Raw genomic sequence first — 15,577 nt, 5'->3', positions numbered from 1 at the left:
TTATCAGGCATTTTTAATGAAATAAGTGCTACTTACCCGGGGCTTCCTCCAGCCCCACGCTCCCAGCATGTCCCTCGCCGCAGCTCTGCAGTCAGCCATTTGCTGCCGCTGCCTCCCAGTCCCTGGCAATGGCACCAGTCCGACCTGGATGTCGGCCTGTACTGCGCCTGTGCGAGCAGCACTGTCAATCACCGCCACGTGGACCGGAGTGTACTGCGCAGGCGCAGTAGTTCTGCGTTTGCACAGTACGCTCTGGTCCATGTGGCGGTGATTGATGGCACCGCTCGCACAGGCGCAGTCGGCCTGATGTCATTGCCGGGGGCTGGGAGGCAGCGGCAGCGAACAGCTGACTGCAGAGCTGCGGCAAGGGACATGCTGGGAGCTTGGGGCTGGACGAGCCCTGGCTAAGTAGCACTTATTTTCATAAAAAAATAAAAAGCCTTTTACTCCTTTACGGTTAGGCATCAGACACAGACAGGTAGATTGTGCAGAGAAATGGGGTTAGGCATCAGGTACATAGTGTGTGTGGCTGGGGCTGTTAGTCATCACAATTTGAAGATTTGCACACAAGAAAGATATGGCTTTGGGCTGGGGATGCCGTGAAACGGGCCTCTAGTTTGTGTTGTCCCCCCAGGCCAAAAGGTCCCAGTCCTCCCCTGGGTGTGCCCAGATGTTTTTTGTGTGCCAGAATGCCCAAGTGTGTCTAAGGTGTTAGCGTGCTCTGATGCTTCCTTAGTGGGAACACGTTCTGATGTTGCCAGTCTGCCTGCATGCCCAGAGATGGTTCTGGTCCCTGAAAGCCCTGATATTGATGTTTGTCCTTGTGGCCCTGACTCGGGAATTGCCCTAGGTTCCATAGGGGTTCTTGATAGTTCTCCATGTGAGCCTAAGGGGCATTCTGACCTATGGGGATCTCTTTGGAGCTTCAAGGTGTTCTGGGAGGTCTCTGAGAAAACTTGTCCTGGTGCCTTGGACTGGTTCAACAGTGGGTTTTGTGTTGGTAAAGACAGTACCGGTGGGCATTGCAAAGGCTTTGGCGTTTCTGAACTGTTCCTGGAAGGCGGTGGGTATCGCTCAGGGAGTTTCGGAGGGCTTTCTTCTGGAAATCATGGTTCTGATGGGTGTCGCACTGGGGTTTGTAGTACTGATGGGCATGGTTCTGTAGGTTCTGGTTCTGATGGGTCCAGTCTTGTGGGGACTGATTCTGGAATTCGGTCTTGCCGGGCTGTCCCGGTCATCATGGGTTATCAGTCAGACTGTTTTGTTGGAAATTTCAGTTTTGAAAAGCGTCTGGAATCCACTTTTAAAGGCGGGGGTACTGTAATGATCGCTGCTGCAGCAGCTATTACTGGAAGTATTAGTGCTGCAGCTCAGGCAGTTCTGATCTATTTCCATGCAAGTTGCATAGCTTTGTCTGTCTTTCCCTGCTGTCAGCTTGTGACTGATTATCATTCACCTGTGTGGGAATCTGCATGTCTGCTCCCATTGGATGACCTCAGTATAAAGATCTGCTTCCTGCAGGGTTTCCTTGGGTTTTCATAGCTTCAGCTTAAGCCTGCCTTGCTGTCGCTTTAGCCCCCGATCGTGTTTCTTGTTAAAGATACTTTGCTGGTCTTTGCATCATATATTGGTTCATTGCCAATATATATGCATACCAGCACGTTTATTATTTTCCTTGTATTTGTGTTACGTTGATATATCAGTGTTGCTGATATATACGTACACGAACTGTTTATTTCCTGTGTTCAGTTAGTCAGTTTTCCAGCACGTTTTGGTAGTTTGCGCGTACCGTGAACACCCGTGCTGAGCTAGTTATCCTGTTCCTGGTCCTGTTTGTGGATTGCGTTCATCTCTGCGAAGAGATAACGAATCCTTCTGAATCCTGTTCTGTTCCTGTTTGTGGATTGCGTTCATCTCTGCGAAGAGATAACGAATCCTTCTGAATCCTGTTCTGTTACCGTTTGTGGATTGCGTTCATCTCTGCGAAGAGATAGCGAATCCTTCTGAGCCCTGTTCCCTGTTTTGCTCCAGTGTTAGTCAGCGTTCCTGCTTATGTCATATATCGGTTCATTGCCGATATATACATATGTTAGTCAGACGTTACAAATAGTTTCATTGATAGCTGTAATTGTAATACGCTAGGAAAACATACTTATTGTATATTTATCTGTGTTACGTTCATCTATCTTAATCCTGCTGTTTTCTGACTATCCTGTCCTGTCTTTGTGAGGCACGCCATCGCCGCATCGCATTGGCTGCCTCATTCCAGTCTGTCTGGTTTTGGACGCTTGCTGTCGCTAAGTAGCCGCTAGCTAGCAAGCGTTCATTCTGTCTACCTGTCCTGATCTCCTCAGTTCTGGTTTATGCGCTCAGCGCTACTTTGCGCTGAGACGTTATAACGAACGAAAGCATTGTTTGTGGCTGTCAGATCTGCACCGGCTCTGTGCGCCACAATCTCCTATTGGAGTCAGTCCTCCCCTCCACTATACTAGGGATAGCCTGTTTCCTGGTGCTAGTGTGTGTACCTCCTCCACGCCAGCTCATGCGTTGCATGCTGACTGTGGAGAATACACCACCAAGCCTTACAGTTGCTTCTGTGATTGTCCCTCTTCCACCATTTTAATGCTTGCTGGACACAAAACTGCTTCGTAAAGTTATCCCAACCTCTTAATTTGCAAAGAAATGTTAGAGCAGCCGCCGTTTTTTGAATCGCTGAGAACCATTCACCATTCTCCAAGGCTAACCCCACTATCCCTAAGTATACATCCCGTCTATCCGCGTCCGTGTGTGATGAGACAAAAGTATTCTCCCACTGATCCCACTGCAACCAAAACCGCTCGTAAGCTGCCCAAGTTGCCGGTGCCAGATAACTCTTTTTAACTCTTGTCCCTATAGCTCCAAAGCTACCATAGTAGGAAAAAACTCCAACAAGGCCATATTCTTTACCAGGCCCGCTTTAAACCATGTTAAAGGCCACTCCCCCACACACCAGCGACCTGCAAAGTATACCCCATATCCATGGCTGCCGGACGCATCCATGAAAATTTCCAAACTATTATTGTCCACGGAAGGGGTTTGCCAATACACTAAAGTGAGAAAGGAAGTTTTGCCAAACTTGTAGATCCTCCTTGTGTCCCTTATTCAATCGCACAAAATGATGTGGCTCCGAAATACCGCTTGTGGTCATGGCAAGGTGGCGAGAAAAAATTTGCCCTACTGGTAGAACTTTACACGCAAAATTTAATTTGCCCAATAATGACTGCAATTGCTGCAGACGCAATTTTTTAGACCGTAATGCCATGTCCACACCCGCCAACAAATCACGTAGTTTATCTTCAGGTAATCGGCATATACCAAGGACAGAGTCAATCTCAATCCCGAGAAATTTTAACACCGTCGTGGAGCCTTCCATTTTTTCATGCACCAGGACCCCGAAATCGCCAAAAACGTGAATAATTCCCTCCATCAGTATGTCACATATCTTTGCCCCAGCTGGGCCCGTGCAGAAAAAATCTAGATAGTGTATTACTGAGGAAAGGCCCGTTTGCTCTTTTAACACCCATTCTAAGAACATCTCAAATGTGTCGAAATAGGCGCAAGAAATGGAACATCCCATTGGTAGGCATCTATCAATGAAGTACTCATTTTGGAAGTGGCAGTCTAGCAGATGTTGACTCCCCGGGTGAACCTGTAACAGCCGGAATGCCGATTCAACATCCGTTTTTGCCATATAGGCACTCGGGCCCGCTTTCTTCACCAGATCCAATGCGAAGTCGAACAACGTGTAGGATACGGAGGACAAATCTGATGCAATGCCATTGTTGACCGAATCCCCTTTGGGGAACGATAAATGATGGATCATTCGGAATTGGTTAAAATCTTTTTTAGGGACAACCCCAAAAGGCGAGACTACTAAATTCGATAAGGGTAACCACTTAAATGGACCCGCGGCTCCACTTCCTTTCTCAACTTATCTCGTATTATTTCGGGGTGTAAGTGCGCAGATTTTAAGTTCTTTGTAGTTTGCGTTTGAGGGAGGTTGCTACAGGGAATTACAAAACCCTCCTGAAAGCCCTTTTTTTATTAATATGGCAGCATCAGGAAGAGGATATCTATCTAGCCACTGCGCCATCGCCTTTACTCTCACTGGAGTCCTCCCCTTTTCCATCCTCGTCGGCGTATCGTCTGGGGCCGCCTTTTCCTTTACGGAAACACTTTCCGATCAAGTGACCTCTTACACAACCTGAACACTCGTGACGGAAACGGCATCCGTTACCCCGTTTGCACTGTGAGTCATTGAATGCCCAACAAATTCCACGTTTTGTCGTAGCAGCCGCACCCCCAAAGCCATCTGAGGGGGCGCCGCTCTGAAAGGGGGCCAAACTGCTCCCAACTTGACTACCCGCCCCTTTAGCTGACATGACCCTCATCCAGATCCTAATGTCACCGTGATCCCAATCCAACTCCGGAAGCATGGACATTCTCTGCCTAAATTGCTCGTCATAGCGGAGCCACGTTGTGCCTCCATATGACCTATGCGCTTCCCATATTGCATCGAGATAACAAAATAGGGCTGAGCACTTCTCAGGGTGTTTCTCCCCGATTATGCTGCCCAATATGGTAAACGCCTGCAACCAATTGCCAAAAGTTCTCGGGATAAGTCTGTACCGCCGCCTGTCCTTGTCTTCCTCTTTTCTATGTTCTTTGCCCTTTTCCCACTTCTCAACATTAAGGCTACTTACACACCAAGACGTTGCGTTTTAGGGGACGTTATGGTCGCATAACGTGCCCCTAACGCAACGTATGGTGGTGTTGAAGTTGGACGTCAGATTGAGCTGCGTTATGCAGCTCTCAAAGCAGCCGCTCCAGGTTAGTGATAGGAAGTCTGGATCTTTTTTAAGGATTCGGATCATTTGAATCGGATCATTGAAAAGATCCGGATCTTTGAACCGAATCATTTGAATCATTTTAGTAGGGAAGCAGACTGGGTGAAATGCTTCTTGCACTTTGCACTTTAGCTACCCAATTGTTTGAATTGCAAACTTGATATACATTAGTGGGTTTCATTGGAAGCTGTTGTATTGTATTATTATAAATCTGATTGATTATTCTATCAGGTGTGTATCCTGGAGATGTATTTTAATTGTTTTTATCATGGTAACCTATTGTGACTAATAAAGCTTTTGTATTTTTCCAACATGATGTGGTGCAGTCTTATGGGGACAAGTCCTTTTGTTTGTGGTTAGCTGTATAATTACGACTCCCCTTCTGCACGCTTTGGACATTTAACTATATTATTTAGAAAGCTTTTTTCATTAAGTGACCAGTGCTTGCCTCCACTGTTTGGTTTTGCACCTGTGTGTATTCTAATGTCAGTACAAATACAGCTGCTCTGTGATGGCCTCAGAGGTTGTCTAAGAGAATATTGGAAGCAACAATACCATGAAGTCCAAAGAACACACCAGACAGGTCAGAGATAAAGTTATTGAGAAATTTACTTTTGCAAGCCACTGTAAGTGCAACATTTCAACAGATAATAATCGCAATAAGTGCAACATTTCAGCAGAGAATAATTGCAATGTGGGCATCATTTCAACAGAAAACAATCACAACGTGGGCAGTATTTCAGCAGAAAATGTCCCCACTTTAGGTTATAGGTATATAGGTGTCCCCAGTTTAGGTTATAGGTATATAGGTGTCCCCAGTTAGATAATAGGTGTATAGGTGTCCCCAGTTAGATAGTAGGTATATAGGTGTCCCCAGTTAGATAGTAGGTATATAGGTGTCCCCAGTTAGATAGTAGGTATAAAGGTGTCCCCAGTTAGATAGTAGGTATATAGGTGTCCCCCCGTTAGATAGTAGGTATTTAGGTGTCCCCCGTTAGATAGTAGGTATATAGGTGTCCCCCATTAGATAGTAGGTATATAGGTGTCCCCAGTTAGATAGTAGGTATATAGGTGTCCCCAGTTAGATAGTAGGTATATAGGTGTCCCCCGTTTAGATAGTAGGTATATAGGTGTCCCCAGTTAGATAGTAGGTATATAGGTGTCCCCAGTTAGATAGTAGGTATATAGGTGTCCCCAGTTAGATAGTAGGTATATAGGTATCCCCCGTTAGATAGTAGGTATATAGGTGTCCCCCGTAAGATAGTAGGTATATAGGTGTCCCCACTTAGATCGTAGGTATATAGGTGTCCCCAGTTAGATAGTAGGTATATAGGTGTCCCCAGTTAGATAGTAGGTTATAGGTGTCCCCCGTTAGATAGTAGGTATATAGGTGTCCCCAGTTAGATAGTAGGTATAAAGGTGTCCCCAGTTAGATAGTAGGTATATAGGTGTCCCCCGTTAGATAGTAGGTATATAGGTGTCCCCAGTTAGATAGTAGGTATATAGGTGTCCCCAGTTAGATAGTAGGTTATAGGTGTCCCCCGTTAGATAGTAGGTATATAGGTGTCCCCAGTTAGATAGTAGGTATAAAGGTGTCCCCAGTTAGATAGTAGGTATAAAGGTGTCCCCAGTTAGATAGTAGGTATATAGGTGTCCCCCGTTAGATAGTAGGTATATAGGTGTCCCCAGTTAGATAGTGGGTATATAGGTGTCCCCCGTTAGATAGTAGGTATATAGGTGTCCCCCGTTAGATAGTAGGTATATAGGTGTCCCCACTTAGATAGTAGGTATATAGGTGTCCCCAGTTAGATAGTAGGTATATAGGTGTCCCCAGTTAGATAGTAGGTATAAAGGTGTCCCCAGTTAGATAGTAGGTATAAAGGTGTCCCCAGTTAGATAGTAGGTATATAGGTGTCCCCCGTTAGATAGTAGGTATATAGGTGTCCCTACTTAGATAGTAGGTATATAGGTGTCCCCCGTTAGATAGTAGGTATATAGGTGTCCCCAGTTAGATAGTAGGTATAAAGGTGTCCCCAATTAGATAGTAGGTATAAAGGTGTCCCCAGTTAGATAGTAGGTATATAGGTGTCCACAGTTAGATAGTAGGTATATAGGTGTCCCCAGTTAGATAGTAGGTATATAGGTGTCCCCCGTTAGATAGTAGGTATATAGGTGTCCCCCGTTAGATAGTAGGTATATAGGTGGTGTCCCCCGTTAGATAGTAGGTATATAGGTGTCCCCACTTAGATAGTAGGTATATAGGTGTCCCCAGTTAGATAGTAGGTATAAAGGTGTCCCCAGTTAGATAGTAGGTATATAGGTGTCCCCCGTTAGATAGTAGGTATATAGGGGTCCCCATGTAGATAGTAGGTATATAGGTGTCCCCAGTTAGATAGTAGGTATATAGGTTTCCCCAGTTTAGATAATAGGTATATAGGTGTCCCCAGTTAGATAGTAGGTATATAGGTTTCCCCAGTTTAGGCAGTAGTATCAGTGCTGCAGCTAGCTAAATCAGCTTACACCAGCAGTGAAAGGGTTACACACTAGAGACAGAGAGATGCTGGACTGTGTGATCAGGGCTGACATGTGACAGGCAGATAAGACAAATTAAGTGGAGAGGAGGTGTGGTCTTACCATGGAAAGTGCCTGTGATGTTTGCGCAGCCAGTGTCCCTCTCCCGTTGAGCTTGATGAGGCAGGAAGCTGGTATTGAGGGAGAAAACCTGACGCTGCACAGAAAAGCTGCAGACATCCGGCAAGACAGGGACCCTTGCAGAGTCATTTTAAAAGACGCGCTGCCTGCTAAGCTGTCAGGAAATGAAATTATGCAGCTTCAGGTCGCACTTCCGACCCTGCCCGCCTGCAGTTCATTGGCCAGTGGTGTGCTCTGTTACACACTCACAGGCTCAGCCCCACTGAAGAGGAGGTCGGGACTAAACCACTGCCAGGCATGGATGGGGAGGGCAGGCGCAAGCTGCAGCTACCCTGGGCTGGACCAGACTCGCCCCCAACCCCCCTCCCTTAAAAAAAATCCAGAGGTCCACTCCAAAGGACCAGAGGAAAAATTTTAAATACATTAAATAACACACCATATAGGAGGCCACCCCCCGGAGGGGCCGCCCATGGCACCGGCCCACGGGTGCCTCTTAAGAGGTACGGCCCTGAACCCACCATGTTCTTTCTCCTTCATGCATAACATATATTTAATCCTATGTTTATTCCCAGCACAGATACATTTCTGAAGAAATATTATGACACATTTCATTGTGTCCCATATTGTGATTGGTGAGATTTCTGGGTTCTTATTATTTATTATGAATTATTTTATACTTGTTGTCAGCATCTAGTCTCCATATGTTGTTCTGCTGAGAGGCATGTCCTACCTTCACTGTTAGCCATATTGGGGCATGATCAGAATATGTAATGTTTCCGATTTGGATATTGCTTGCTTCTGTAATATTTTATTGTGATATCAGGAAATAATCAAGCCTGGAAGCTGCCCTGTGTCTGTCGGAATAAAAGGTGTATTCCTTTTTGTTAAGATTATATACCCTTCAACTGTCAGTCAGCTCCAATGCCTTCAGCCTATTTTCTCAAAGTTAAGAGGTCTCCGTCCAGTATCTGCTGCCTCTAGAAGTGTCTTCGGGTGGATTGATTGCTACATTGAAGTCACCTCTGATTATTATAGTCCCTATCGCTACCGCAGCAGTGAAGATGGTCGTCCGTTGTACCCCGATCCATCATATCTTATACTTCAATGATGACTGCCACTAACAGTTCTCATTCATAAAAACAAGTAACAGAGAGGGGTCACGTAAAAATGGGTGCAGGGCACGCTGATAAATTTGGGTGCCGCCATAGGCACCCATGTAAAATGCCACTAATATCAGTTATAACGGTAAATTTGGACGCCAAAATAGCGGGTGATGAGACTGCCCACTATAGAAACTTCTGCTGGAAATATAGCCACTATAAATATAAAAATAGCAGGTGCCACGACACCCTCTATCTATAGCTGCAGTTTCTATAGTGGGTGATCTCGGTGCCCGTTATTTTATTGGGGGACTCTTACAACCAAATTTACTGTTATAGCTGCTATTAATGGCCTTTTAAATAGGTACCTATAGTGGCACCCGTTAGCGTTAGGTATAAAGTGGGGAGGATTAGTGTTAGGCGTCTGTGTGGGGTGGCTGGGGTTAGGCACAGATAGGTAAAGTTAGTGTTAAGCATAAACAGGGCTCATCTATAATTGCACTGTGAGTAAAAATTGGTGCAAAAAATGATGGTAATGGGCATGAAACAACGTTAATAGAATATCTATCTTTTTACTGATAAAAACAGGGAACACCAAGAGCCCCAATAGTGTAATTCGTACTGGACAAGGTGGCAATAAGTTTGTGTTGCTAGATACTCACAAGTCAGGGTCACCAGCAGGCAACCACTGTAAAGGCAGGTGGGGAGATTGTCCTGACCCCACTCAGGATTAAGAAGTCGCTCTCTGTAGACAGGAAAAAAGGGTAGCAACCCTCCACTAAGGGTGGACTCAAAATTGTGTACAATGAACAGAGGCGCCAAAAGTATAAGATTAGATTAAATGAGCTTAAAAACCAACTTAAATGGCAAAATTGAAGGAGGAAGTGGTGGTCTTACCTCCCTCAAGCAGACACGACAACGACTGCGATTCAGACAGTCAAACACATTTATTAGGAACTCCAAAAAGAAATGCAACGCGTTTCGCAGGTTCAACCCCGCTTCATCAGGCAATATAGGGAGGAGTATCAAACAATCTGCACAAGGATTCAAATTAAGCGCCTCTGTCACAGAGGCGCTTAATTTGAATCCTTGTGCAGATTGTTTGATACTCCTCCCTATATTGCCTGATGAAGCAGGGTTGAACCTGCGAAACGCGTTGCATTTCTTTTTGGAGTTTCTAATAAATGTGTTTGACTGTCTGAATCGCAGTCGTTGTCGTGTCTGCTTGAGGGAGGTAAGACCACCACTTCCTCCTTCAATTTTGCCATTTAAGTTGGTTTTTAAGCTCATTTAATCTAATCTTATACTTTTGGCGCCTCTGTTCATTGTATACAATCTTTTTACTGATATTTTATTGCCCACTATAGTAGAATATCAGTAATTTTACTGGTATTCTGCTATCACCCACTGTACCCTAACTCTCACCTGAACCCTCCGCTACCTATGCTTTACACTAACCACCAATTACTCCTAACCCTAACCACCCACCACCTACTCCTAACACTACCCAGTCCCTATCTAAAAGAACTGCAAAAAAAGCCATAGGCACACCTTGAGAATAATGGATTGCTGTGCATCCAGTTTGTTATCAAATGACCTATATCAGACCTTATTTTAATCATAATGAGTTGTAATCATAAATTTTGCTGTGTTTTATAGCTTGGGCCACTGTCACATAAAAAAATAGGTAGGGACAAACCCAATACATCATGAAAAAAAATGTAATTTTCAAAATTAAGAAGTTTCAGCAAAACTACATGAGTCAGTAGCTTACAAAACAGGGATGCTCAAATTCGGCTTCGGGAGATATCCGGATTTTTGCTATCCGGATATCTCCCAGTAATGCTGTGCGGGCTGGGCGGGGGGGTCAAGCTTACCTCTCTGACGTCTTCTTCGGTCGTCCCTCGGCGCCTCCCACGATGCGCTCCAAGCGGCGGTCACCTGATTACAAACACTTCCTCCTTCCGAGTTGAAGGAGGAAGTGTTTGTAATCACGTGACGCGCATGGAGCGCATCGTGGGAGGAGCCGAGGGACGACCGAAGAAGACGTCAGAGAGGTAAGCTTGACCCCCCCGCCCAGCCCGCACAGCATTACTGGGAGATATCCGTATAGCAAAAATCCGGATATCTCCCGAAGCCGAATTTGAGCATCCCTATTACAAAATACCCACTTTTGAATAGCCTTGGTTGTTAGTTTTCCGCAATGGTGACATTTATGGCCTTTTTCTGATGTCCTGACTCTTCTGGGGCTATGCAAACAAAGAATGGCACTGTAACAATTAGTGCAAAAAATGGCTTGCAAAAAAGCCAAAGGCGCATCTTGAGAATAATGGATTGCTGTGTATCCAGTTTGTTATCAAATGACCTATATGTGAACTCATATTAATCATATTGAGTTGTAGAATACATTTTTATGTGTCTTATAGCTTCAACCCCTGTCAAAAAAGAGGTAGGGACAAACTCAATCCATTAAAAAAATGTCATTTTTAAAGTTATCAACTTAGGAAAGTTTCAGCAAAATTACACAAGTCGGTAGCTTACGAAACACCCACTATTAGGCCTGGCTGTCAGCATTCTATAATGGTGACATTTGTGGCATTTTTCTGCTGTCCAGACTCTTCTGGGGCTATGCAAAGTAAGGCGCTTAAATACTTTGGAAAAATTGGCCTGTCCAAAGCCACATGGACACTTTGTTGTTAATAGCATACTAGATGCTCAGATAGTTATCAGATGAAATATATGGGGTATCCTTTTAACCGCAACAAGTTGTAGAATAGATTTCAGGGTTTTTTTGGCTTGAGGCCTAAGGCCTCGTTCACATCTACCCAGCACAGATGGCCATGCGATCCGAACGCAGCGCATACGATTGCACGCCATCTGCGCCGCTGCCCGCTGCGCTGCTGATCCCATCCATTGACAGTGATGGGATCAGCTCTGCGCTTCCGGGCAAAATGCAGGCAGCAGTACGCAAGCGCTTCCTAGTGCATCGTATTGCTGTGCAGCGCAGTAGATGTGAACGGTAGAAGGGCTGTCTATGCCCTTCTGCAGTTCCTGCGTTTCAGCACATCATACGCGCTTTCAAATGCGCACGAAAGCGCGTATGATGTGAACGAGGCCTAAGGCCTTGTTTCCATCTGTGCGCTTCTATCTGCTTCTGTCCGCTTTGTATCAGCACATCAATGTTACAGATTGATACATGTTACTGAAAAGTGGACAGAAGCGCACAGATGGAAACAAGGCCTTAAGGTGGCCGCACACCATACAATTTTTTAAATATCTGTTCAATTCAAGAATTGCATCCCATTTTTCTAACTGATTGCAACATTTCAAAAATATGACCAATGTACCACACACATACTGTATGTTAAATTTTTCCCCAATTATGATAAAAATGATTGTCAACTCTGAGAAAATTGCTAGGGTGTGTATATTAATAAATTGACAATCTAACACACACCATACACTCTTTAGAAAAATTTAAGAAACATTTCCAGAATTCTGGATTGATTAAAATTAAAATCGAACAAAACGGGAAATCCGATCGGATTTTTCAGTCGAATGAAAAAAAAAGCTTTCGATTTTTCTTGTGAATTACTTTTAGTGCCAAACTGAATCAAAACAAAGCAATATTTTTCATTTGGTATGGTAACCTCATATTTTCATATATTCAGTACCAAAAGAAAAAGCTTGTAAAAATAAAAAAACTATATTTTTTAAAATAAACTATGTTACCGTACATAAAACCCACATATTTTATTAGCTCATTTGTCCTGGTTATCCAAACATTTAAACTATGTCCCTAGTACAATGTATGGGGATAATATATTATCTGGAAGTAAAGGTGTATTTTTCCTGTATTGTATTTCTTGTTTTCACATTATACCCTAGCAATAATTAAAAGCCCTCATATGTTTGCAAATGAGGGCTTTTAATTATTGCTAGGGTATAATGTGAAAACAAGAAATAGAATACAGGAAAAATACACCTTTACTTCCAGATAATATATTATCCCCATACATTGTACTAGGGACATAGTTTAAATGTTTGGATAACCAGGACAAATGAGCTAATAAAATATGTGGGTTTTATGTACGGTAACATAGTTTATTTTAAAAAAATATAGTGGATGGAAATGGAGAAATAGTGTATTTTTTCCTTTTTTCTCCTCTATTTTCCCTTTAAAATACATAGAGAATAAAATTATTACAAATATATATATATATATATATATATATATATATATATATCAAGCTCTAATTCATTTTGTTGTGATAAGTAGTGATAAAGTCATTGGGGAATAAATGGGACAATCGCTGAAATGTGAAAATTCCTCTCATCCATAAGGTGAAAATAACCCATGGGCTGAAATGGTTTAACTTTGTTTGACCTGACTTATGGATAGGTGCTTCTCCTTTTATCTCTCTCTGGTTTGGGTGTTTCCAAGCCTTTGTGATCCTTTTCATGTGCTAAGAGATATCTGAAGGGGTGACTGCCCTTTGTGGGGCTAAATTGATGGTTCCAACTTTTAGGTGTATTTAGCATGTTGTTAGACAAAATATCCTTTCCAGGGGAGTGTATGTTTCCAGAGCTTACTTGGAAGGGAAAGTTTGTTAACCCTTTATTATTTTTTGCTTTTTGTGTCTTTACCTCTGTTTACTGTGCCTGTGGAAGTAACCCAGAGATGGGCACACTACACAGTATAGGGGTAGATGAATTATCCGTATAGTCAGGGCTGGATTTGTACTCTTTACCGCCCAAGGCCACTGTTACCAGCCGCCCCCTTCAATATAGGTAATGAGATGACCCCTCCCCCCAGTATAGGTAGCCAGATGACCCCTCCCCCTTTCCCTCCAGTATAGGTAGCCAGATGACTCCCTCAACACCCCCCCCCCCCCCCTCCCAGTATACACAGTTAGCTCGCCTTTACACTGCTGCTTTGGGATCACCAGTTGAATTTATGAATTTATAGTGCGGCCAGTCGGCACCAACACAACCACTTTAGGACAGAGAAGGATGGTCAGGTCATAAGGTCCTAGCCTGTATCAATGGAGCTCGATTGTGCTAAAATTATTACATATTGTCATTTTGTTTGTCTTGGTTTTTATAGGTCTGTTGGCTGCATTCTGCATGAAATTTGCTGCTTGGAGCATGCTTTCACTGGTCATAGCTTTTTAACTGTGGTTCTGAAAATAGTGGAAGGCCCAACACCATCTTTACCAGATCGCTACTCCAGTGAACTTAATCTTCTTATGAGCAGGTTTTTGTCTTCTACAGTTATTAATAGTTATGAACAGTAATTCTTCCAGTGATTTCTGACATGCCAGATCTATTTATAGAAATTATGTTTTTGTTACAGAATGTTGGACAAAGATCCGTCACTTCGCCCAGGAGCTGGAGAGATTTTACACACTTCATACATAATGGACCAGCTTCAGGTATGTACAGAAGTGATAATTACTTGCTACAGAACATTTTGATGTGTTACATCAAGTGAAAGGGGTGGGTAAAAAGTCAGTGTAGCTGAACAGAAGCCACTCTGTCTTTAGCACTTATCTCACAGATATTTGATTGTACATAACAATGGAATTGCATATTTATGACAAAAATGATTACTGTAGAATAAAGTACAGTTAGAGAGACTAACACATATTGTTTCCTGGCTTACAAATGCAAGTGTCCAAAAGAAGAAAGCGCATATGGTTAAGGAAAAAAACTTTTAGTGTATAGCAAGTCATTGCCTCCTCTTAAAGTGTAACCAAAGCAAACCTAAGGGAAAAATAAAACAAATAATTATCTAAGAAGAGGAAAGCTTCTGGATCTTGCAGAGGCTTTCCCACATTCTCCTGGCCCCCACTGTTGCTGAAAGCTTGTCAGATATGTTATGTGGCTGAGCTCTTTTCCAAGTACGAGTGCGGCCATACTACTCCTGGCAACGACTGTGCAATACGCCAGAGCTGCTGGGCTATAAGCAGTTCTGTGCTACTGCGCAGGCGCACCCATACTAACATGGGTGCAGCATGGCCATGTCCATGCATGAAAAGGATTTCCAAGAGGGTCCCGGGCAGTGGCGGTGGTCTCCAGCAGGACACAGGAAGCCTCTTGAGGATCTAGAGGCTTCTCTCTTCTTGGATAAGTATCTTTTTTTATATTATTTTCACCTCGGGTTTACTTAAACCCCCTCCCGACCGCCTAACGACGATCGGCGTCAGGAGGGTGGCAGCCGCAGGACCGCCTTACAGTGAAAGACGTCAAGTCCTGGGGTGGGGTTTTGCAGGGCGCACGTATCTGCTCCGTCATCAGTCTAACAGCAGCGATTGCAGCTATTAGACTGTTAGACGGCGAAACCGCCATCTATTTACATTGTACAGTGCTGCGATCTACGGCAGGGCTGTACTGGGGGAGGCTGTCCCCTGGGGAGGCTCAGAGAGCGATCGGCTCTCATAGGCTGATGCCTATGAGAGCTGATCGCTAGGATTGGGGGGAGGGAGAGGGGGAGGGACAAAATAAAGAAAAAATAGACACATTTATTAAAAATAAAAGAACAAATAAATAGGCAAAAAAATAAACAAACATCACAGCAGTGATCAGAGCCCACAGAAAACTCTTGTAGTTGCCAGACAATGGGGGATTCATATGTGTGCTAAGTTGTATGGCTCTGCAGCGAGCTCTTAAAGCTGCAAAGAGACGAATTGTAAAAAATAGCCTGGTCACTAGGGGGGTGTAAGCCTGTGGTCCTGAGGTGGTTAAACACAAGAACAGCTTCAGCACTCGACCCTCATCAGCATGTGACTGTTAACCATTCTATAAATGCCTGAAGGGTGTCCACTAACTGATTGCTTTTAAGGTGCCCTTCAATGATACAATCTTGATTGAACAATCTTACCAAATCTATATAGTAGGATGGTAAACTGAGTGAACATACTTTGAATGATTACTTTA

The 15,577-nt window shown here is 43.8% G+C and overlaps 1 protein-coding gene across 2 annotated transcripts in view; it reads left to right on the top strand.

Moving 5' to 3' along the window:
• The window catches only part of NEK11 (NIMA related kinase 11), a 386,870-nt gene that overhangs the window by 231,029 nt on the left and 140,264 nt on the right, over positions 1-15,577 (top strand). For both annotated transcript variants that reach the window (XR_011020552.1, XM_068234487.1), the window contains exons 7-8: positions 13,746-13,895; positions 13,995-14,073. Coding sequence is in view for 1 of the 2 variants with exons in the window: in XM_068234487.1 (XP_068090588.1) it covers positions 13,746-13,895; positions 13,995-14,073 (229 nt within the window). In the remaining variant the exon portion in view is untranslated. The remainder of the gene's footprint in view (positions 1-13,745; positions 13,896-13,994; positions 14,074-15,577) is intronic.

The sequence above is a fragment of the Hyperolius riggenbachi genome, chromosome 5, assembly GCF_040937935.1.
Source record: "Hyperolius riggenbachi isolate aHypRig1 chromosome 5, aHypRig1.pri, whole genome shotgun sequence".
In the NCBI taxonomy this organism is placed as follows: Eukaryota; Metazoa; Chordata; class Amphibia; order Anura; family Hyperoliidae; genus Hyperolius; species Hyperolius riggenbachi.
The sequence above is the reverse complement of the archived record's forward strand: the minus strand, read 5'-3'. Positions and strand labels throughout refer to the sequence as shown.